Below are 23465 nucleotides of genomic sequence, written 5' to 3' on the forward strand. Positions count from 1 at the left end.
GTGAGATCAGTTTTGATAAAAACATGGGATAATTACTTTTGAACAATTAAAAAAAAAGTTACATTTAATAAAATGGGTATTTCATGATCGGCGCTCAGAAAGTTTCCGGTTTTATTACTTTAATATATCGGCTTAATATCGTGTTGTGTAGTCCCCAGAGAAATTGACTACTGAAATTGTGAATAATGCAAATAATTCTAGGAATTTAACCGCTTGATTTATGAATGGTTAAAAGACTGCAGAAGTAACTTTACTACAGTAATCATAAAATACAAGTAAATGCATAAAAAACCCAAGTTTTCTTTTGCGTATGATATTAATAAGAAGAAGAAGCAGCGTATCATGTTGCTGCTGAGTCAGGCAAATAAATTTCGAAACATGTTTCCCTCAAATTCCATGGAAATTGGCATCCTGATATGTCAGAGTTCAAGCGGAAAAGCGAAAGTGTAATCCACACTCCGTACTGCGTGTATAGGCATGCTGCAAAAGCAAGTGAAATGAGTCACAATGCCAGGACACGAGTTGTGTTGAGTGCCACAACAAATGCCGGCGCATGATGATGATGATATCCTTTTTCCAGGAATCGCAGGCTGATTCAGCTGGCGCTCAATCGTTGTGGCAGACAAACAAGCGGCAGGCCAAATGCTCCCCGCGAAAAAACTCACCCACAAGGTCGCCGCAACACATTCACGTTTTCATTCATAAAAGTGAAAAAGCTTTTCCACTTGTGGTGACTCACTCACTCTCAGACACTGTGAGAAATTTTCCAGAGTCTAGCCCTAGCCAAGCACATAAAAGCCGTCGATTGTTGTTTGTTATTTTTTGCAACGTGACTCAGCTCAGCTCAACGCTTGGTCTCAGCTTTGATCTCAGCTGTATCTAGGTAGTGACGTCGCCTTTTGTTCGCTCTTTACCAACTCAGCTCTCTTAAAACGTTTCTTACGCTCTCTCTCCCTCTATCTGTCTCTCTTCGTTTGAGCTGCGCTTGCACTTGTTGTCGCGTCATGTCTTGTTTTCAGTTTTCAGCAGCTCAACTTTGATCTTTGTTTTTGTTATCGACTCGAAAAATAAAATGCGCAAAGCTCTCTTGCGCTTGCGAGGCGGCATTTTAAATGGCGTCGACAACGAAGTTACGTTTTTATTTCTTTGGCTTTCGGTTTAGTCTTCAATTCGCTGGCGTCGCGATCGGTTCGATTTCGATTCCCTCTTGTTAGTTGTCTCTCTTCTTGTGTTAGCTTTTCTGTGCTGTGTTGTTTAACTGTGTTTCTTTTTGTTTAACGTCTTTTGCGCGCGCGTGTGTGTGCTTTAAAAGCTCTTCACGCGCTCTCTGTCTCCCTTTCTCGCTCTATCTAACTCTGTTTTAGTTTGCGTATCGTCTCTCTCTCGCTCGCTCGCTCGTTGTTCGCGCGTTCGCTTCGTCGTCTGCGCACTTGTGGCGCAGTCAAGTTAAGAAAACCTGTGCATGACAAGTGTAGACAAATTGTAGATAAAAATAAAATGAAAACGTAAAAAAAGGTGCATATACCAATTGTTGTTGTTTCGCCAAGTTTCACTTGCAAGCTTCACACATTTTTAAACAAATAAAAGTACGCAACAATAAAAGAAGAAATGAAATGAAATGAAAAAAAAGCCACGCGCTAAACAAAAACACAAAAATATACATACCTATAACAACAACTTTACAACGAGCCACAGTGCACGTACAATTTGATAATTTGTATTAGAATTCGAATGATTAGATTACGCCACACAAAAACTCTTCGCTCCCGCATTGCCAAATTTTGTTTGGATCGCAAAGTCACCAAAGCTCTCATTAGCGTGTGTATGTGTGTGTGTGTATATATGTACATACAGTGAATTCAAATTAAATCCGCCGCCACCGCCAAAACACAACAACAACAACAAGCCCGCCCAGCCTGCTGCTCTGATGATGATCGCATAAGCATAAAGCCTGGAATTCCCCCCCAAAGAAAACGACGTCATTACAAAAGCTCAACCCTCTCTCTCTCTCTTTTCGTGCGATCTCTTCGCGACGTCCTCTCTTCATTTATCGTGTCGCCGTCACCTGCTCTCTTCCTAGCTTCAATATCACGCTCTCGCTTTCGACGACACTTTTTTGATTTCTTAGCTTTTCATTAGTTTTCAATTTCTGATAAATTTCTTTCTTTGCTCTCTGACTCTTGTTCTTATTGTTGTTATTATTCATTTTCTGCCTGCTTTCATCAACTTATTATCGCATAGCACAGTTCTTCAATGTGTGTGTGTGTGTGTGTGGCTCGTCTTGTGTCAGTGTGCGACAAGTTCGCAAAAAGAATTTAATAAGCATTGAAAATTATTTATATATCGAGAAAGAAAAAGATAGATGGAGAGAGAAAAAAAATAATATCATTAAAATACCGAACCGGTTTCTGTAATAGTTTTTGTGAGTGTTTGTTTGTGTGCGGATAAAATGAAATTGTGGCGCGACTATAAATATAATTAAATAAAAGTTGATTATTTTGCATACAGTCAGTTCAAATTTACATAACGTCGCCGTGAAAATTAGCCTCGTTTGCAAGTGTTTTTCTTACGTGTTTTCTCCAATTTCAGAGCTGAACCTGCATTCAAAATTTGTTTTTATTGGAGTACAACAACAACCACAACAACAACAACAAATATAGAAACCAAAGAGCAACGCTCAATGCATTTTAAGTTTCCTCCATCCGGCAACACGCATCGATTAAGGTGAGCTTAAAGCACATATCTATAACTGTCACTCTTCTTCTTCCTCCTCTTCTACTGGGTTTGTGGGGGAATTACTTTGATGTTAATGAATATGTAGAATATACTCGTATGAATACAATGAATACAATGTATCTTACATTCATTCGTTGAGTTAAATCAGTTTCGTTAGTTGCTCAAGTATTAATTAGTTATTTATTGCCATTTCATGACTTGGAAATTATTTAATCTAACGATTATACGGGTTTATATAACGAGACGTGCGTCTCACTTATTTTTAAGCTGCTCACAAATAGATATATAAATGGGAAATTTCAAATCTTATTAGCTTAATTTTAAGTCTTCCGTTTCGACAAAATTTATTACGGATTTTGGCATTGCAAAACTGTCAATTTTGATGATCCTGATGATTCACTGAAATATTGATAAGACTTGCAACGGAAATGTTTGTTCAACTATAGATAGGTTTCTTTTGAAGAATTCATATAGAATTGTTTTCAATAATTTTGTTCGTCTCTGTATGGAATAGAAGTAAATGCGGGTCGATTTACTTGACTGCTGTTCAAAAATTTGAATATTTTATAGTCCGCTTACACTTGAACTGAGTAAGCTGAGTATTTATTTAACTTTATCAATCGCTTTATGCATTATTTAATAATGTGTTTTGGAGCTTATCACTTTTGAGTATTTAAATATCAATGAGCTCAAAAAATTTGTTGATAAATAGAACATTTGTCGTATGCATGATAATAATAAGTGTTTACTTCTATACACAAATATATTTTCAGTGTAGTTACAACCCCTTGGCGAAAGCTTTTCACGCAAGCTTCTCGCTCTTTCTGCCTCATTCGCTCTGTGTCTCTCGCTGTCTCTGTCTCTCTAGTATTTTGGATTAAATAGTCTAGCATAAACGATAAATTGAAACAGCAAAAACTAAAACACCTGTGTACATGGCAGCGCAGTCGCTGTTGACGTCGCCGTCGCAGTCGCTGCAAAGCTTTGACTTTGGCGTCGAATAACGTTAGCTGCATTTTGTGCCCCAAACGGGGCAACGTTGAAAACGGTCCGAGAATTTTCAATTGTGTTTCATTCTAAGATCGACTCGATGCGTTTGCGGTTGTGTTGAACGGAACATTTTCATTCAAAACGGAAATACAAAAGAAAAAAAAGACGCTTGATAAAAAACTTGTAAACAAATTGTGCGCGAACGTTTCGAGAAGCAAGAAAATTAAAAACTGAAAGTGAATTACTGAGAAAACATAAACCTACAAAAGTATTGCAAAAAGTGTTACAAAAACATAAAAAAAAGAAGTCGTATATATCATGTCTTAAGTCGTCCTTGGCTAACACACACTGCAGGTAATTACGGGTGTGAGATGCTTTTAACTAATTCGACGTAATTTTATATTGCACAAAAACCGGCTGCTGACTCACACACCAACTTCATTGCTGTGTGTATGTGTGTGTGTTTGAGTGTGTGTGTGTGTGTGTGCGAGGTAAATAAGTGGAAACAGCTACTACACAAATATAGCAAGTCATCACGAGTATAGTTATCTCAACTGTGCGATATTTTCAAGCCAAAGCTCGAGCTTGAAGCTAAAGCTAAAGCCAAAGCCGCAGCCACGAAGCAAAGTCAATAAGCAGCGACATTTCTCGGAACTTTCGCATATGCTAAACCAAGTTTTGATTGATGCCCACGCAGAGCGGGTAAGACCCGCCATCTAACAAATATATACTATATACAACTATACCACTATATATAGGAACTATACTTTCAATGCTCTATCATCAATCATGGCTGATCAAGTGGGGTAAAGACAAAAGGTGTGACATGACTTTAGGCGGGCACTTTGATAAGAGAAATGCCAAATAATAGTTTCAAGTTGACAGTTGATGGACTAGCTGATACCCTAAGTGGAAAATGCATTTCATACCAAACTCTTCGGAACTAGTTCAAGAAGAAATTCTTTCTGTTATATATGTATTTGCAATTTTATTCAAGTTGAATATGACTATAGCAATGATATAATGACAAATAATAGTTTCAACTTGACAGTTGATGGACTAGCTGATACCCTAAGCGGAAAATGCGTGTCATACCAAACTATTCGGAACTAGATCAATAAGAAATCCTCTCAGTTATATATTTGCATTTTTATTCAAGTGGTATATGACTACAGCAATGATTTAATGGCAAATTGATGGACTAGATGATACCCTAACTGGAAAACGCATTTCATACCAAACTCTCCGGAACTCTTCAGTTATATATTTGATTTTTAATTCAAGTTATAAATGACTACAGCAATGATTTAATAGCAAATAGTAGTTTCAAGTTGACAGTTGATGGACTAGCTGATACCTTAAATAGAGAAATATCCAACGATTTATTCCTTACCGGAACTAGTTCCATAAAAAAACCTTTCTGTTATATATTTGCTTTTTTATTTAAGCTGTAAATGACGAGAGCACTTATTTAATGTCAAATAATAGTTTAGAGCTTATAATTAATGGATTAGCTGATACCCTAAATGGAAAAAACCTTATTTAAAGATTTATTCCTTACCGGAACTAGTTACATAAGTTAATTTATTTAGTTGTGTTCTTATTTGAGCTGTAAATGACACCAACAATCATTTAATACCACATTATAGTTTAAAGCTGACAGTTGATGGACTAGAAATAAATAGAAAAATATATAACAATTTATTCGTTAGCGGAACTAGTTCCATAAGAAACCCTTTGAGTAATATATTTGCATTTTTGTTGAAGTTGAAAATGACGCCAGCAATCATTTAATGCCATATAATACATTCCAAATAATATCCTAGAAATTAAAACCATTTTTAAAAATTTATTCCCTAGCGGAACTATTTCCATAAGAAACCCTTTCAGTTAAGTATTTGGATTTTTATTCCAGTTAAAAATGACGCCAGCAATCATTAATAGTATTTGTTTGCTGTTCTAAAGTTCGACTTTAACGGAATTCCCCCCACTGAAAACAAGTTCGTTCTGGCAGCGGAACTAGTTCCCTAAGATTTGTCAACATTGAAAGCCTATCGGTTATTTATTTGTATTTTTATTTTAGCTGTAAATCGCTTGACGCCAGCGATCATTAAATGTATAATCGCTGTTGTTGTGCTCCAGTGTTTAACTAAAAAATATTAAACGATTTGGCGACAAATTTCAAGCCGCCGTCTCGCCTGGCGCTCAACTAGTTTTTCGGTTCTAGTTTTGTTTTTATTTTGATCGGGTTTGGAACCCGATTGAAGAATTCGCTGGCTGCTGCTAGTTTGATGTTGATCTTAATCTTAATTTGTTGTGCCTGGCGCCAAAAGTTTTCAGCTGCTCTCTCGCGTTGCATAAAATTTGAATCTTAAATAATCAACAAATTTGTTTGATATTTGCCATTGGCTGAGCAACAATTTTAACTGCCGAATTGGCGCCGTTCAAATTCAGCGAATTCTTTCGCTCGAAAGTCTCTTCTTCATTTTTTTACTTTTGTGTTTTGCCAATCATTAATCAATTTTATGGTTTTGCAAACTTCTTTCTTTATTATTGTTTTTGTTTTTTTCGTGAATCAATTTTTGGTTTGGCTTCATGCTATTTTTGATCACAGAGTGAGAAGACGGGATCGGGAAGCGATAGATTTCGCAGTGTGCCATTAATACCAGACTCGTTTTTATATCATCGATTATTTTATTTTTATACTACACGTCGAGCGGCGGTATCAGCTCGCAACTGATACCCGGCCATATCTCAAAGTCGGCAATTCGGTAGCTTATCTACAGCATATTCTCGACTCTGCTGTGCGTCGAGGGTCGAGCGATGGCGTTACAAATAAATTGCCATATAATCATCCGTCACATGTGCCGAACTCTCCGAGCTTTGAACCAAATTAATATGGAATAGTGTTGCGCGTTAGTTAGTTAGTTGATAACAACAAAACAACACATTCTTACTATTATAGTCAGTTATAGTCACTTCATTCATTGCATTGTGTTAATTAATTGGGGAAATTTGTGAAACTATTGGAGAACTAAATGTATTCCATCATCATATTTAGGTAACTGACCTTACATCCGACGTTCAAAATGATATTGCCAAATATTGCCTGCCTCTCTTTTCATTTTAATTGTCATTCACAAACTCACAAAATGCTGAAAACAACACGCGTTTTCTGAATGATTCGCTTTTGCTGCGGCCACACGAGCCAAAAATTCCTAGCATTTTTTCGAAATTATATACATTATAGATCTGCAATATCGGAGGAACGTAATGATTATCTTTTGCTGCATGAATCATAACGTGTTTCTTGGAAATTCGTTGAATTTTCACTGTTAAGAGCAGAACAGAAACACACACGAAATTTGTGTAGCAATAAGTCGCATATTGTTTATAATTATCACATACATCTTCACATGCACATGTGCTATAGATACTACATAAAACATTTATATTATATTGGGCGGCGCTAAGTGACCCAAAAAAAAAGAAGACAAGTGAGAAAGTTGCAGTCGAGTGTGGTCGACTCTGAGATACCTGCAACTCATTTAAACATACCAAATTAAAATACTGAAAAATACAAAATAATGGCTATATATGTGTACATATTTGGTATATCGATATACTATTACTTTCAACATACACTATATATCGTCGAGTGTGCTCGACTTTAAGATACCCGAAAGCCATTTTTAGTAAAAGCAAAGCATGGCGGTATTAGTTTGAAAATATACCGAATTAATATACCGAAAAAATACGTAAGTATACCGATATATTACATTTTTCAGTATCAATATACCAAATAGTATTTTTCACTATATAAATTCGGTATATTTTACAAATAATACTGACATGCTTTAATATTAATAATGTTACTTTCAAAATACACTATATATCGTCCCAAATATTAATGCTAAAAATACTAAAGTATATCGAAAAATATATATTTGGTATATCGATATACTGTTACATTCAAAATATCCTATATAACGTCTCAGCTGTGGACACTAGCACTGCTATTTCAAAGTTCACTGCTGTATATTATAATACCTCTTTTCACTACAAGTAGTGAGTATAAAAACAAAATATAAAAAAGGCAAAGACGATTTGTTGACAAGTGTCTTTTTCTGTGGCTACTGAACGGAAATGCCAATAAACCCCATTGCCAGATGTAGTATCTCTTATACATAAATACCTGAATAGATTATTTGTTGTGAACATGAAAGATACAGCAAAAATTTGAGGCATGCGATATGCTAAAAAAGCTACAGCTGCATTCCTTTTTTTTGCGAAAAATGATTGACACAAATTAATGAGTAAAGCAGAAAATAAAATGCAAATAAGTCAATTTAAATACAATAAATTTGAGTTACTAAAAAGTGAAAATGAAAAATAAAATAAGTAATTTTGAGGTACTCAAAAGTTGCCAAAATTAACAAGAAGAGTAGAAGATAAAATTGAAATAAAGTCAATTTAAATATAATTAGCTTCAGTTACTTTTGACCTTTTGACCAATTTATTGAGCATTAAATTCGCTGTTTTGTTGTTACCATTAATGGTCAGCTGCTGCATTTCCCGCATAAATAAACAGTGAAAACTAGGCGCTGCTTGTTATTTGTGATAAACAAAATTTCGAATGAATTTCATGCTTTATTTATTTGTATATGCACTACATTTATTTCTTTTTTAATTTTCTCAATGAATTTATTTGTTGCTTGGCATTGTGACTCAGTTTTATTGGAATTTAAATATACACAGCGAGCATACCTCGAAAAGCGAACATTATGAATGTATAATATAAGTTTTGCTTATCGTTATTATGCTTATAATCAGTTTATTGAAGAGGCTTTCTAGAAAAACTGAATGATTCCTGGAAATATTTCTCGAATTAAGAACAGATTTTTGCTAGTCTCTTTTTTGTTTGAATAATGTAATCAAACAGCTGTACAATCAAAATAAAATAACAAATCTAATGCTTTATTTACACAAGGTTTATTGAGCTCTCTTATTATAGTATGTATAATTATTAATGCTATTATATATACATATATATTTTCGATGTCATCTCCTGGCTGAAAATGGAACAAAATTTACAAAATAAGCAAAAACCCGCGGAGAACAACAAAAATAAATACTCAGAGAAAACGAGCAACATTTAATTTTAACAAATTAAGAATTTAAAAGACAAAATGAAAACGAAAATAGCAGAAAAGCTTCGACAAAAATTTTATATACTTATATTTTCGAAAATATTTGCTCGCTTTTCCTCAGCACTCGCAGTGCTCAGAGTTCAGTCTTTAGCCGATGGGCAACAACTCAAGACGTGTGTGATTCGAAAAGAACATTTTCAAAAATACTCGTGTGCATACAAACATATAGTTGAACATATTCCTACATATAGATTGCATATATATATTTCTACATATATAGCCAAATTTTGTGTGCTATAATTCTGTACAATTTTCCGGACCTGTGCAAACCGCTCGAAACCGGCTACAAAAGACAAATTCGGTGTTCTGTGTTGTGCTGTGGCCTTTCATAAATTATTGTCAATTTTTGTTGGCAACATAGAAAACATTCATTTGCTGTATCGCATAATTATTGTATTGAACTTTCGGCGAACCAAGCGGAAACTTTGTATCGGGGTCAAGTGAAAGGTGATTGAAAAAATAATAATAAATAACAAATAATAATAAAATCAAGTGCTTAAATTAAATTACATTGGTTGGCTTTTGGCCAATTTTCATATTTATGACGTAATAGCTGTAATATTTCTATGTCTGTGTGTGTGTGTGTGTGAAATTAATGTACTCTCTGCTATCGTTTAATATACCACATATACTATAATATACTGAATATAGTTGTACATATGTTTTGCTAAAAGCCAAATCGAAAATGACAGGCACATTTGGTATGACGTGCGAATTGGCTTCGCTTTTTCACTTTTTTTTCTTGTGGCCGTGTTCGAGTTTATGTTTTTAAGGTTTATTTTGATTTCCTCCTCCATAAATACGATGCGTATGTTTTGGCTGCCTTCAATTAGATTTATGAGTCTAGAAATTCGATTTTCCAAAAATACATATCGTACAATATAAAACATCTGTCACATAGGCTCGTTGCTTTGATAATTTCCTAATTGATGTTCTTGATCTACAAAGCTATATTTCTTTCAATCATCTGATAATTTGTCTCTAGGGAAAATATTATGTGATACAATTTGAAGCATTAACCTATCATAAAAGGTATTGAGTCTAATGTTATTTTTATAGTTTTGTGTTGATACAAAGTTGTAATTTTAAGAAATTTTATAGATGTGTAGAAAGTAAATAGTCATTAAAGATATATATAATATTTAATTATGATTGCATTGCAAGGTACATTAGAAACTCTTAAGAGAATATGCCCAAATATAATTTTTATAGTTTTGCATAGTTGTAATATTAAGAAATTGTGTTCAAGATTAGTCATCAAATTTGAGAAATAGTATTTTAGATATATTTATAGTATTTATTTATAATTACATTGCAAGGCACATTAGAAATTCATCAAGCTGTGATTATTAATTTCGGAAAAAAAATAATCTTTAGAAAATCCCATGCAAAACTTACCCGCAATGTGTAGCAAATGGTCTTTGTATATTTAATTTGAATTTGAATTTGAATTAATTATTCAGCAGAGATTACAAAATTGGCAACACGTTAACCATTTTATTTGTTTATACGTATATCTCTTTCTCTGTCTCTGTCTGACTTTATTTCTGTTTCGTTTTTATCGAATTTACCCCATGCGGTTGCAGACCAATGGATGGCATTAATTTTTCAAATCTATTGACGTATTCTTTTAATGGCAGACCGATGTCTAGACGCCGCAAGTCTGAGGTCATAGAGCTAGTCATTAGTATATACTACCAGACACAGGTATATACTAAGTATACATAAATATACCGCAGACACCAGACACAAGAGCGAGGATCTGTCTCAGTTTGTATTGTATTGATAAACCGCAACATTGTCTCGTTTGGAGACTGTTCAGCATCTTTGAGGTGGCCAGTCGAATATATATCTATAGTTTGCTATATATACTATATATCTGTTGCTATATACCCGCTGGCACATGCTCTCAGTATATAGATCAGCAGCTAGTGGAGCATTTCTCTGTCGCGTACGCATTACGCAAAATGTTATTTTTAAATGTTAGTCCGATGCTAACTTGCCCAGAACAGCAGCAGTCTCAGCAGCCGGTTCCACGTTTAGAAAATATATAGTATAGTATATACACACACTCGCTGATCTGTGGTCAGCTGCATTTTCCGTTGCAGTTGCACAAAGTGATCTCAAGTAGCCACAACAGACGGGCGCACTCATAACATTCCAATGTACACAAACGCCCACATTTCGCATTTTATAAGGTAAACGCAATTGTCTACACCAAAGATTGCAAATTGCAAACTACAAAACGAGACACTAAACAACATTATGACTCAAATTAAATCACAAACTGTGTCCCTTTGAAATCTTCTTTATGGAACATGTGTATTCATTAGTCAGACAATATGATGCATTGAATTTAAATTTGAACATGCTAAAGATTGACCGAAAATCTCACAGTTTATGACGTCAAATATTTACTTTATAGATTAGTCCAAATGAGTCAAACTTACAGGCGGAAGATCATTTTTGACTTTAATATTTATTACATTAAATAATGTGTCGACACTTGAAATAAGAATGTAAAGGTTCTGTAAAATTATTCATTATTAATTACTTATTTATGATTTTTATGCATTATTTTTAGCCTTACTTAGAAATCTTCTTTAATTTGCAAAAATATCAGATTTGGCTGCGATCATATAAAAATTATAGAAGTTGTGTAAGAAATGGTTTTTGTATTTAACTTAGGCTGACAATCTGGTATATTTTTGCACTTTGCGGTATATTTTGAATGTCTTTTATATGTATTTTAGTATTTTACGGTATATTTTTGGCATATTTTTTAAATAATACCGCTTTGTTTTGATTTTATTCAAAATGTAGTGGTAAATGGATAAAGCTTTCAATTGAATATCTTTTTTTTTCTATATTTTCCAAAAATAATTACTACGATATTAATTCCGCTTCGTTTCTAAAGATATTAAAGCGTAAAATATTGTTTTTAATCCACTCAAAACTTCTTATTTTCATTTTAAAGACATAAGATGGTTCAAGTCCCACATTTTTTTTTCTATATTTACCAAGAGGAATTTCTCAGTTATTTATACCATATTAATTCTCTTTCCTAGTCGACTTTTATATTTATTACATCCTTAACAATCTCGTTAAGTTGCTAAACCAATCAGGACTCAAAATATGTTTTTAGTCCACTAAAAACTTATTGAGCATGAGTCTTGTTTTCAGTTGAGCATATAAATAAATAAACTTATTTGTAAATTTACCACGAAAGTGTTTGCGGAAATTGAGCCCAACAGCAAATTTGTCTCGGCGTATTATTTTTGGCTCTTGACGTCGTCATTGTCTCTTGGCTTGGCCAAAATAAAAGCTAGTAGCAGCGTCGTCATGCCTTTTGCCAAGAAATTCGCTGTCTATTGTCTCTTGATCTTTGTTCAACTGTCGAATAACTCTTGAATTGTTCACGCTCTGATCTTTGCAGTTAATATTTTGGCCTTGAAATGTTTCCAAATCAAAATAATTTGGTCGCTGCGGGTGCAGCAAACGATGCCCAACAGCAACAGAACCTCAACTACAATGGACTGCAGCAGCAACAACAACAGCAGCAACAACAACAACAGCAGCAGCAGCAACAACAACAGCAACAGCAGCAAAACCAACAATTGTCACAGTCTGCCAAGAATGTGAGGAAGAAACCGTGTGTGAAGATCACGGAGCAACCGGCTGGAAAAGCGTTGCGTTTTCGCTATGAGTGCGAGGGTCGCTCGGCGGGTTCAATACCCGGCGTCAATTCGACGGCCGAGAACAAAACCTATCCGACCATCGAGATTTTGGGCTACAAAGGACGTGCCGTTGTCGTGGTGTCCTGTGTGACCAAGGATATGCCATATCGGTAAAGTCTTGAAATATATCTTACATAGAATCTATATTAATATTGGATCTCTCTTCTTTTGCAGTCCACATCCGCACAATCTGGTGGGCAAAGAGGGCTGCAAGAAGGGCGTCTGCACGCTCGAGATCAGCAGCGAAACGATGCGCGCCGTGTTTAGCAATCTGGGCATTCAGTGTGTCAAGAAGAAGGACATCGAAGCAGCGCTCAAGGCACGCGAGGAAATACGCGTGGATCCCTTTAAGAGTACGTAATGAGGAGAGATGATGATTATAGAGTAGTATTTACACATAGTAAATAGAGTAGTTAAAGTGATTACATTTGTTGTGAAGTAGAATAGTTATTGTCACGTTTGTCGGTTTCATCAGCATCTAAAATCTAGTCTAAAATCTAGGCTGCATTATAATACTGCATTGTCCTCATTATCTGATCTCTAATTCTTAGTCAACTTAGCATAGGGATATAAAATATTATATAAATATGTCTGAAATCCTCTGACTTCATTGAGACAACTAAGTTTCCATGTTAATTTTCTATGTAGTGCATACGATGATGAATTATTTATGAATGGATTTAATTTTACAAATACAGATAATTATATAGAGATTATATTATATTATAGAGACATCTTTTGACAATTAGTTATTCGAAAGAGAATCTTCAGTTCCTTCTTAAGCTAAGACCTTTAGGGTAATCAAAAAACGGAGAGGGACATTTTAATTTCTGAGGACTTAACGTAGCATCATAAATCATAAAACAAAGTAGAAAAATTATGGATAACTTTTTGGAACTCCTTCCAAATTTTGCAGCCTAATTAAGAGGAAATTGTAATTGTTCATGGTGAAATTATATTGAATAGTTTTATTAATTTTACATTTTTAGTAATAGTTAAAAAGAATAGTTTAATTAGTTATCAATAGCCGAAACTCCTTTTTCCCTAGTTTTCAATTAACAAATCATAGTAGAAAAATAATGGGTAACATTTTGCAACCCCTTCAAAATTTTGCGTGCAATTAGGAAGAAAGTATTTATAGTGAGATTTAATGCAATAGTTTTATTATTTTGCATTTTTAGTAATAGCTAAAAAGAATAGTTTAATTAGTTATCAATAGCCAAGGTTAAACATCATTCTAATCTCTTTCTCCCTACTCTTCACAGCGGGTTTCTCGCATCGTTTCCAGCCGTCGAGCATTGATTTGAATTCGGTGCGTTTGTGCTTTCAAGTGTTTATGGAGAGCGAGCAAAAGGGACGCTTCACCTCCCCGCTACCCCCGGTGGTGTCGGAGCCAATCTACGATAAGAAAGCGATGTCCGATTTGGTGATCTGTCGTCTGTGCAGCTGCTCGGCGAGTGTGCTGGGCAACACGCAGATCATATTGCTGTGCGAGAAGGTGGCCAAAGAGGATATCACGGTGCGCTTCTATGAGGAGAAGAACGGTCAGATGGTGTGGGAGGCTTTAGGTGATTTTCAGCACACCGATGTGCACAAGCAAACTGCCATTACATTTAAAACGCCGCGTTATCGTTCCCTCGAGATCACGGAGCCCGCCAAGGTAAGTTTTTTTGGCTTCTCCTTCTTCAACTATGATTTTAAATTCGTTTGCTTTTTTTTTGCCAGGTTTTCATACAGTTGCGTCGACCATCGGACGGCGTCACAAGCGAGCCATTACCCTTCGAATATGTGCCATTGGATTCAGGTAGGCATACGTTCTGGAATCTTCATCGGCATCTCAAGCGGAAGCCGGATGAAGACATCTTTCAGCAAATTCTCTCAGTGGACACAACAACAACAACAAGTGTGGCCGCTAAACGTGAGCCACCGCCCACCATTGAGGTGATTGATTTGAATACGCCGCAGTTGGAGTGCGAGCAACCCGAGTTGCCGCTGCCCCCACTCGACTTGGCCGTCTTGGATGTGGCGGATCAAGTGCCGCAGGATATGGAAGCAGCTGTCGCAGCAGCCGAGGCTGAGGCGAAAGCTGAGGAGGCAGAACGTTTGCGCACCGAGCAGGAAATCGATACGATCATCGATGAGAAGGTGCGTGAGCTAGAGCAGCTAGAGTTGGAGCAACAGCTGGCTGGACCAGCGCAAGTGCCGCCACCGCAAGCGGAGCCTGAACCGGACCTTGAAGAGGAAGTGCAGGCAGTGAAGACAGTGGAGGAGTCTGAGCTGTTGCCCGAGTTGCGTCCGTTGACGGCCAGCGATAAGATCAACGAGTGGATGAAGTCGAATGAGTTGCGTGCCACAGTTTCGGTGGAGGATGATGGCAGCGATGCCACAGGTGAAACTCAAGTCGCAGCTGCGCCTGCAACGGATGAGGATAAAACACTAAACGAGCTGCTCGAGCAGGTGGCCGAGCTGGATGAGATCTACACCGATTTCGTGATGCAACGCGACACCTACAACAACACCATTCAGAACGAGTTGCAGAGCATGGAGCGACCGCCCATGCAGGTGGAGGAGAGCTTTGATGATGCAGCTACGTACACGAGTTTGCAGATTGCGTTCAAGAATCCCGTGATCATACCCATGGAGGATTTGATGCCACCCACGCCACCGATGTCGCAGTGTGCGCCTGAAGATGCGCCGCATTACGATGCTGTCGAGGTGAATTCACAGCAACAACAGTTGCAGCTGCAACAGCAATTGGCTCAGCACGAACACGAACAACTGCAACTGCAGCTGCAGCGCGAACATGAGTTGGAACAGGCGCAAATCGATCTCGATGCGGCAGCCATGATGCTAGCTGCCGCTGCCGAAGAGGAGAAATTGCCGCCGCTGCCGCCGAAGCGATTGCGCAAACAGGACAGCAATGCCGAGAATAGTTCGATCGCGGCGAACAACGGCGACAACAACAACGGCGGCGCAACGCGAGAGAAGGCGCGTTTGCCGCCTCCCATCATACATCCACGGATGGCCGATCTGCCAGCGGCACCAACAAAACGTTTGCCAGAGCCACCGCAGCAGGCGAACAAAGGCAACAAGTCAACAACAAAAACGCCGACGCCAACGAATCCGAACTTTAATACGTTGCCGCGACAAAAGAAACCTGGTTTCTTCTCCAAGCTATTCGCACGTCGCAAGAGCAAACCCGAGTTGATGCAGAGCAACGAGAACTGCTCGCGTCTCGAGTCGAAGAACAGCGCAGCGGCCAGCAGTGAACCCGCCTTGGATCGCTTTGCAGTGCGCGATCCTCTGCGTGCCTCGCAACGTTCCACCAAGCTGCCGCTGAAGCAACCGGGCAGCAATGGAGGCTCCGCAGTGGCTCGCAAAGCGGGCAAGACGGGCAAGCCGGTGGGACGTAGTGTGAGCAGCGTGTCGGGAAAGCGACCCTCGTATTTGAATGCGGATGTGGTGCACATACCGCTGAAGGGCGACAGCTCGAGCAGTTTGCAACCGGCGCCACATGAGGCGTACTCGAATGCCAGCACAATCACAGTGGGCGGACAGCTGGACAGACGCACTGCATCAGCGCTGCAGCTGGCCGAGATTCCCATCAGCGAGGGTGGCATGGAGTTGGTGGCGATTGCGGATCGTCAGAGTTTACACAATTTGGTCAGCTCGATTGAGGCGCATTTCAATGTGCAAATGGATCCCAATATGGATCTCACAGAAGTCGAGCATTTTGCTTTGTATACAAGTGTTCCACCCACAGCGACAGCGAGTGAATTCGATGAGACATCCGCCTATTATGCTCCAGTTGATGCGGGCGAAATCCTAACGCCCGATCAGGTGGCCAAACGTTTGGCGCTAGCGAACAGCAACAATTGAAATGCAGTAGCTGATTTTGCAGCTTGTTAACGCCTTTTTTTCTAGCCCTACGAACAATCGAAACGACTTAAACACACAAATTGTACACTTGGCAGTGGACGCCAAAGCAAGTCCGCCTCCTTTTGGACTTGGACGTCCCGACATAAAAATTTGTATTTGTTTTAGAGAAACCACCAAAGAAATGAAAGAAAAACATACCTCCAACTTTTGTTGGTATGCCATTTTGTAATCGATAGTTTGTGGTTCAATGAAAACTATCGAATCGAACAATTGTTTTGTGTGCCGCATAGATTTTCCCAAGGAAAATCTGGCTGGCTAAATTTGTTTTATCTCTTTTATAATGCGCGTGTGCAATGCGCGATCCGAATTTGTATTTAATAGAACTGTCTAAGTAATCTAAGAAAAAAGTTCCGACTTTGTCCCCCAGATTGACAGAAAAATTGGCAATCTAAAAAATGAATTTGTCCCGTATATCTTTATTGTAGATCCAGCACATTTGAGGCGAAAACGTCAAAAGACTGGCGGTGATCCCATGCACCTGTTGCTCCAGCAACAACAGAAACAACAGCAACAACAACAGCAGCAACATCAGAATGATCATCAGGATGGCAGTAAGTTGCCTTCTCATTTTATATTCTATTGGTGTTGGTTTTATTCTTGAGGCTGTTGCTCATCTTTTATCTTTGTGGTGTTGGTCTCTGTCCAGTTCGTTGTCCTTTTCTCTTTGGATCAAAGTCTCTTGACAGCATTCGACCAACGAAATTTTGTGATCGCAATGCGAATTTGTTTTTGAAGAAATTTTTTGTGTAAACTCTGCTTTGATTTTCGGCAGTAGTTTAGCTTTGACAACAAACTAGTCAACTAGTCTAGAAAATCGTCAAATCATACTGATCCTACCTATTAAAAGTACTATATATAGTATATAGTATAATGCTCGTACCAAACATAAAACAATTATTTTCGTACATAAATATTTTTTATTCTCTCGTATACCAAAGACTTGACAAGTTCTCTGATGTATTAATCGAATAGACTCTTAGAAAATATTAAAGTTATGGCAACAATCTAAACAAACAACTAAATAAATTATTTCAAAACGATGCGCAACATTAAAAACTATGCAAAAACTACAAAATATTTACAAAAAAACGATAAGTTATTAAATACGTAGTAGAAATTATATATATATATATATAAATATAGCAATATTGTTGTTGAATATTTGAAATTGTCGCTTCGCTAATCCGAAAAATCATTTGATATTTTTATACACAAAAAACACAAACAAAAAAAATACTGAATCGAAAGAAAGAGAAATTACCTAAATTTAAAAAGTAATGTTTCAAACTATTTTATAAAATATGTAGATTAATAAAAACCAAAAACGAAATGAAAAAAACAAGTTTTTTAAATTGCTAAAGATATTGATAAAAGTTAAAAAAAAATCTGAGTAAGTTTCTTTGAAAGCACGACAATTTTTGCAAGCGTTTTTTTATTAATTACTTAATAATATTTTATTAAAACTTGAGCATTTTTTGCGCATAATTAAGTTAACACATTTTTTTTTTGCTTTCTTTAATATTGACAAAGTTCTCGACGGTCAAAAACTTTACAATATATAAAATTGGAATGAATACATGTTTTTTTTTATGTTTGTTTACGTTTATTCTTTATAATTAAGTGTTTTCTTATTTTGCATTCTCTGATATTGACAAATTTCCCTAACTTTCAAAACTTTATAATATTTAATATAGGAATGAAAATATTGGTTTCTTGAATGCATGTTTAATAACGCCTTTTCTGATCCTAACAATTAAAGTTGTTTGTTTATTTTTGAATTCGATTTTATAAGCTAATTTTTTGTACTATTAACTTATTTGTTTAGTTGCGAAATTAAAAGAAATCCTCTTAATAATTTGTCCTGTTTTTCTTTGGCTAAACTTTTGTTTGTTTGATTTGATGTTTGCTTTTTAAACAATTTATTATTTGCTGAGCTATTGCTAACATATTTCTGCACCGCTTCTTTTGTAGGACAAAACAACCTTAACTGTTGGAATGCCCAGAATATACCGCCCATTAAAACGGAACCGAGAGGTAAGTCTTAAAAGAGAACTTCACATTTTGATAATGTTATTCAATTGTATATTGATTGCAGATACCTCACCGCAGCCATTTGGCATGTATCGTGCGCCGCCAGAGTTGACACCCTCTCCGCAGCCATTGTCGCCGTCGAGCAATTACAATCAGAACAGCACCCCCTCGCCCTACAACATGGCAGCGGCGGGAGCAACTGTGCCCGCCAATGGCCAACAGCAGCAGCAGCAGCTGATGTCGCCCAATCATCACCAGCAACAACAGCAGCAGCAACAGCAATATGCTGAGTTGGGCAACAATTACAATCCTTTTGCACAGCAATTGCTGGCACAACAACAGCAGCAACATCAACAGCAGCAGCAGCAACAACATCAAATGCAATACAATCCTAATGCCAATTCAAATCCTTTTGTCACGGGTGGCAATGCGGCACATTGGGACAACAAATTCTCAGTCGCTGCTGTGGCAGCTGCTGCGGTGTCGACAGCTCCTGCTGTCGGCAACAACAGCAACAATCTAAGCAATCTCAACAATCCCTTCACCATGCACAATCTGCTGACTTCTGGCGCGGGCGCACCCAGCAATCTGCAATGGAATTTGACCACAAATCATTTGGTAAATGGATTTGATTTAGAAATAGATTGGAAACTAATTGAATAACTTCGAATTCTTACAGCAAAATCAGCACACCCTGCAGCAACATCAGCAGCAACAGTTGCAGCAGCATGGCGTACAAATGCATCAGCAATACGACAATAATGTCAGCAACACCAACAATGATAACAGCAACAACAACAATAACAATGAGAACGGTCCAACGATCAGCAATCTGTTGAACTTTGACAGCGAGCAGCTGGTGCGCATTAATTCCGAGGAGCAGCAAATGTTGCGTCTCAATTCAGAAGATCTGCAAATATCAAATCTATCAATATCTACGTAATAGCTTACACAAATTCTGCAGTTATTAGTCATAAATTGCGTGTGTTTGATACAAATGTAAAATGTGTTTTTAGCCTAATGTTCTTTTTAAATACGAATAAATTAATCGTTTTAGCAATAAGTTAACAAATGTTGTTCCCAACCATGTTAAAACAACTTGTAGTTGTCTTGCGATGAATAATGAATTGAATGATTTAAGTTGTCATTGTAATTGTAACTATGATATTCTATTATTTTGAACTATGTTTGCAAAATTGTTTAACAAATGTTTTGCCAAATCTTGTTAATACTTTTGAATTGTAAACTGTTCTTTTATTGTGAACTATGTTTGCAAATATTGTTTCAATACCTTTTTTCCCCAAATCTGTTAATTTATCTATATTTTATTGCACCTATTCCTGTATACTTTTGTAAATTTTTATATATGAAAGTTTGTAATTTACAATTGACGTTGCAATAAGCATCTGTCTACAAATCCTAGATGAAGCTTTGTACTCAGTGCTCATAGTAGAAGAGCTCTTGGCAAGAATTCAATTGTACTTATATTGTTTCAACTCCTTTCAAATTCTCTGCAAACATAGAACATTTATTTCGTTAAACAACACAACTATTTAAATTTAAACCAATTTTCAAACATTGTAAAAGTAATCGCAAACAAGTAACAGACAACTAAGTAATATAACATTGTAAGAACGTAACTATTTAAATTTAGAGATTGTAGCTGAACTCTCGGTGCCATGTATAATGTCCTTGAGTTCGTCATCGTTGCTGTTGAAGATGCCTCGCAGACTTTTCACCGCAGTCGGAAGGAGTGGCAAAGCAGGCGGCGGCGTGCCCGGAAACATGTAATAAGCAAAGAAGTGCATCAGTCGGAACGTGGCATGCTGATAAGCCTGACCCTGAGCGAGGCACGTGCGAATACGCTGCCCCACTGTGGCAGCCAGACAGTTTTGCAGCGTGACCACACGCTCCTCCTTTGCTTTGAGTTCCTCTTCCAGTTCTTCGGCGTGTTTCATCAATTTACTGCAGAACAAAAGCTTTAAATCACCTGCAAATATTGTAAGTACTCTTCACTCACCTAATATGAATCTCCATTTCACATTTGTATTCCACCAGATTCGTGCCCGATTGCTGCAGTTGCTCCACAACGAGTTTAATATTCTCTCGCAACTTATCCACATACTGTTGCTTCTCGGATAGCTCCGATTTAAGTTCAAACAGCTGCCCCGTGAGTTCATCTATATCGAACTTTGCACCCTGGCACTCCAGCTGAACGCGTGTCAGCTGCTCCAACTGCTCACGCTGCAATGCGTTGGCCTTGAACAACTCTTTCTTAGTGGAAGAGAGCAGCTCTTGCAGATTATCAATTTCCTGCTGCTTGCTGACGTTCTCCTGGATTAAGCGGACCTTCTCCTTGTTGACTTGATCCAACACCAAGTTGAGCTCATTGTAGGATAACTTTGTCTTCGCGCTGTCAATGTACGATTGCTTCAGCTGATCATTGAGCGTATCATTGCGACGCTTCTCCACGGCAAAGAGCGTGTTGTACACATGCAGCTGATTGCGATTTTTAACAAACTACAGAGAAACTAGTTGATTAAGACATTCCACAAAAGGATGAATAACTTACATTTCGCTTGAAATCCTCCACCTGTTCGCTGAGATGTTGCACTTCTTCGCGTCGTCGTCGCCAGGAGCGCAGCATGATGGTGTTGAAGACGCGCAAGCTGGCGAGGCGCACATCCTGATCTCCATTGACCACAAAACGGACTTTGGCCTGCGGTGAACTGCACAGTGGTGAGGCATCCTGGAACAACAGTTGCGCCAAGTTGTCATCCTTGATGGTTAGCTGATTCTCTTGTCTGGACGTGGACACTAGCGCATTGGCGTTAGTGGGAACATGAGCCACCAGTTGATAGTTGCCTGTACGACGAGCTTCCTTGAAGTCCATTTGAGACACCGATTTGCGTGCTCGGAAGTTCAGAATGGCTGCCGTCTGCTGACGCTTTAGTGTTAAGTATGGCGGCAACACAGCAGCAGCAGCATCAGGAGGAGCAGCCGCAGGTGCTGCCTGTTTCTTTGCTTTTGGCTGCTGAACTGTGCGCGCAGAATCGCTAGAGCTAGAGACGCTGTTGCTCAGCGAGTGATCCGAGGATGATGGTGTCAGAAACATTGGTTTCGGCAGCCTTGTTAGCTGCTGCCTATTCTCAAAGCTGAAAAGATTGGCTTGAAGATTAAGAGCTCGAATTGTGGTCCTATGACTCACCTCTGTCGCTTCTTCAGCAAACGCTGGCCGGGATAGTTTTTGCCTCTTACCTGGGAGCCCATAGAACTTTTGTTATACGGCGTCCTTGGCTTTTTGGAACGCGGCGAATCGTCGCTTTGTTCATAGCTACGAATACGCGGACTCTTTGGCCACATTATGTCAAATCAAATAACGATCAAATTATTAAGGCAAAAATTATTTGTTATTCTCTATTGTTGATTATTTTTGTTACTCTGTTATTGCAATGCGTTCAGACTGTTCAGAAAATTTACAATGTTTCAACATTTACAACATGTAGAGCTCTGTCAATGCCTGCGTGGTTTGCTTTGATTTGTTTAGGATTTTACAATTGCAAAAAGGGTAAGTTATATAGGCAATTAATTATTCACATACAATACTAAAAACTAAAAAAGAAAACAAATAATAAAAACGAAATATATTTGAATTTTAACGGATTTACGTTTATTTGTCGATTACTTTCAAATTTGAATTTGGCGCTTCAAAAATTAAATTTTTGTAGCATACTTTTAGGTTGCATCAATGATACTTTTTCGAAAACTAGCTATATCTCGGCCATATCCTGCCGCATTTTCAAAGGACATCTATTGCTAAGTTCACAAGGACGATCTCTATCGATCTGCATCAAAAAAATATGGGGTCATCTAAGAATCCAACACTTGTATTTTTTTGGTCTGCGGCTTAAGAGGAAATGGTAAAATTTTCAAATTACAGGATATCTCGAGAACTACAAGGACGATTTGAATGTCCTTTGGCAGCATGGTAGACCTCGTGAATATATCACGTTTGACACAGGACTCGCAAGGATCGGACAGGATACGGCCGAGATATACGCTAATTTCTGTTAACAAAAAAGTCCTTGTAACTTGGTCGTTTGCAGGACTTTCGTCCTTTTTGATATGCCAATCAGTTTGAATTGATAAGAGAGTTCCTTGTGCCAAAGGACATCCCGATCGTCCTTCAAATGGCCGAGATACACTGCATTTTCCAAGTTTTTGCCAAATTTTCTATGCCTACCCCTTGGAAAAATTTGAGGTAATTTTTATGGCACGATCCTTAAAATCCTTGAATGCCAATCGGTAGTCCTGACTGCTACGATTACAAAAAGGTATGTCCGTACCAGATCCTTCAGGATTTGGCCAAGTTATGGCTAAAAAACCAATATAGTATAACCATTATTTGATTTTCATTGCATACTTTTAGGGGCTGCTATACAAAGTATGTACACTAAACGAAAATCAGTCATAATTTGGCCATATCCTGCCGCATTTTCAAAGGACACATATTGCTAGGTTCACAAGGACCAACTCTATCGATTGGTATCAAAAAAATATAGGGTCATCTAAGAATCCAACACTTGCAATTTTTTGGTCCGAGGCTTAAGAGGAAATGGTAAAATTGGCAAATTACAGGATATCTCGAGAACTACAAGGACGATTTGAAAGTCCTTTGGCAGGATGATAGGCCTAACTAACAGCTCACGTTTGACACAGGACTCGCAAGGATCAGACAGGATACGGCCGAAATATACGCTATTTTTTAAATTAAAAAAAGTCCTTGTAACTTGGATGTTTGCAGGATATTCGTCCTTTTTAG

The 23465-nt window shown here is 37.7% G+C and overlaps 2 protein-coding genes across 4 annotated transcripts; one reads left to right on the forward strand and one right to left on the reverse strand.

Moving 5' to 3' along the window:
* The first annotated feature begins 1168 nt into the window (after positions 1 to 1168).
* LOC132798860 (embryonic polarity protein dorsal) lies at positions 1169 to 22031 on the forward strand. Of its 3 annotated transcripts, XM_060810873.1 has the most exons (10): positions 1182 to 1515; positions 2590 to 2724; positions 12373 to 12783; positions 12848 to 13026; positions 13939 to 14333; positions 14399 to 14477; positions 17038 to 17163; positions 18584 to 18646; positions 18708 to 19261; positions 19323 to 22031. In XM_060810873.1, exons 3-10 carry the CDS (start codon positions 12392 to 12394, stop codon positions 19584 to 19586), a joined length of 2052 nt encoding a protein of 683 aa, XP_060666856.1. In that variant the 5' UTR covers positions 1182 to 1515; positions 2590 to 2724; positions 12373 to 12391; the 3' UTR covers positions 19587 to 22031. The 3 variants fall into 3 exon arrangements, with proteins under 3 accessions (XP_060666839.1, XP_060666856.1, XP_060666848.1); XM_060810856.1 differs by lacking the exons at positions 18584 to 18646; positions 18708 to 19261; positions 19323 to 22031 and having other exon boundaries at positions 1169 to 1515; positions 14399 to 17164; XM_060810865.1 differs by lacking the exons at positions 1182 to 1515; positions 2590 to 2724; positions 18584 to 18646; positions 18708 to 19261; positions 19323 to 22031 and adding an exon at positions 9027 to 9383 and having other exon boundaries at positions 14399 to 17164.
* On the reverse strand, positions 20151 to 22006 carry LOC132798877 (uncharacterized). The gene is made up of 4 exons (XM_060810883.1): positions 21852 to 22006; positions 21216 to 21798; positions 20664 to 21163; positions 20151 to 20608 (listed from the first exon to the last, which is right to left on the reverse strand). Exons 1-4 carry the CDS (start codon positions 22004 to 22006, stop codon positions 20284 to 20286), a joined length of 1563 nt encoding a protein of 520 aa, XP_060666866.1. The 3' UTR covers positions 20151 to 20283.
* Positions 22032 to 23465: the final 1434 nt, after the last annotated feature.

Source organism: Drosophila nasuta, chromosome 2L, assembly GCF_023558535.2.
Source record: "Drosophila nasuta strain 15112-1781.00 chromosome 2L, ASM2355853v1, whole genome shotgun sequence".
Lineage (NCBI taxonomy): Eukaryota > Metazoa > Arthropoda > Insecta > Diptera > Drosophilidae > Drosophila > Drosophila nasuta.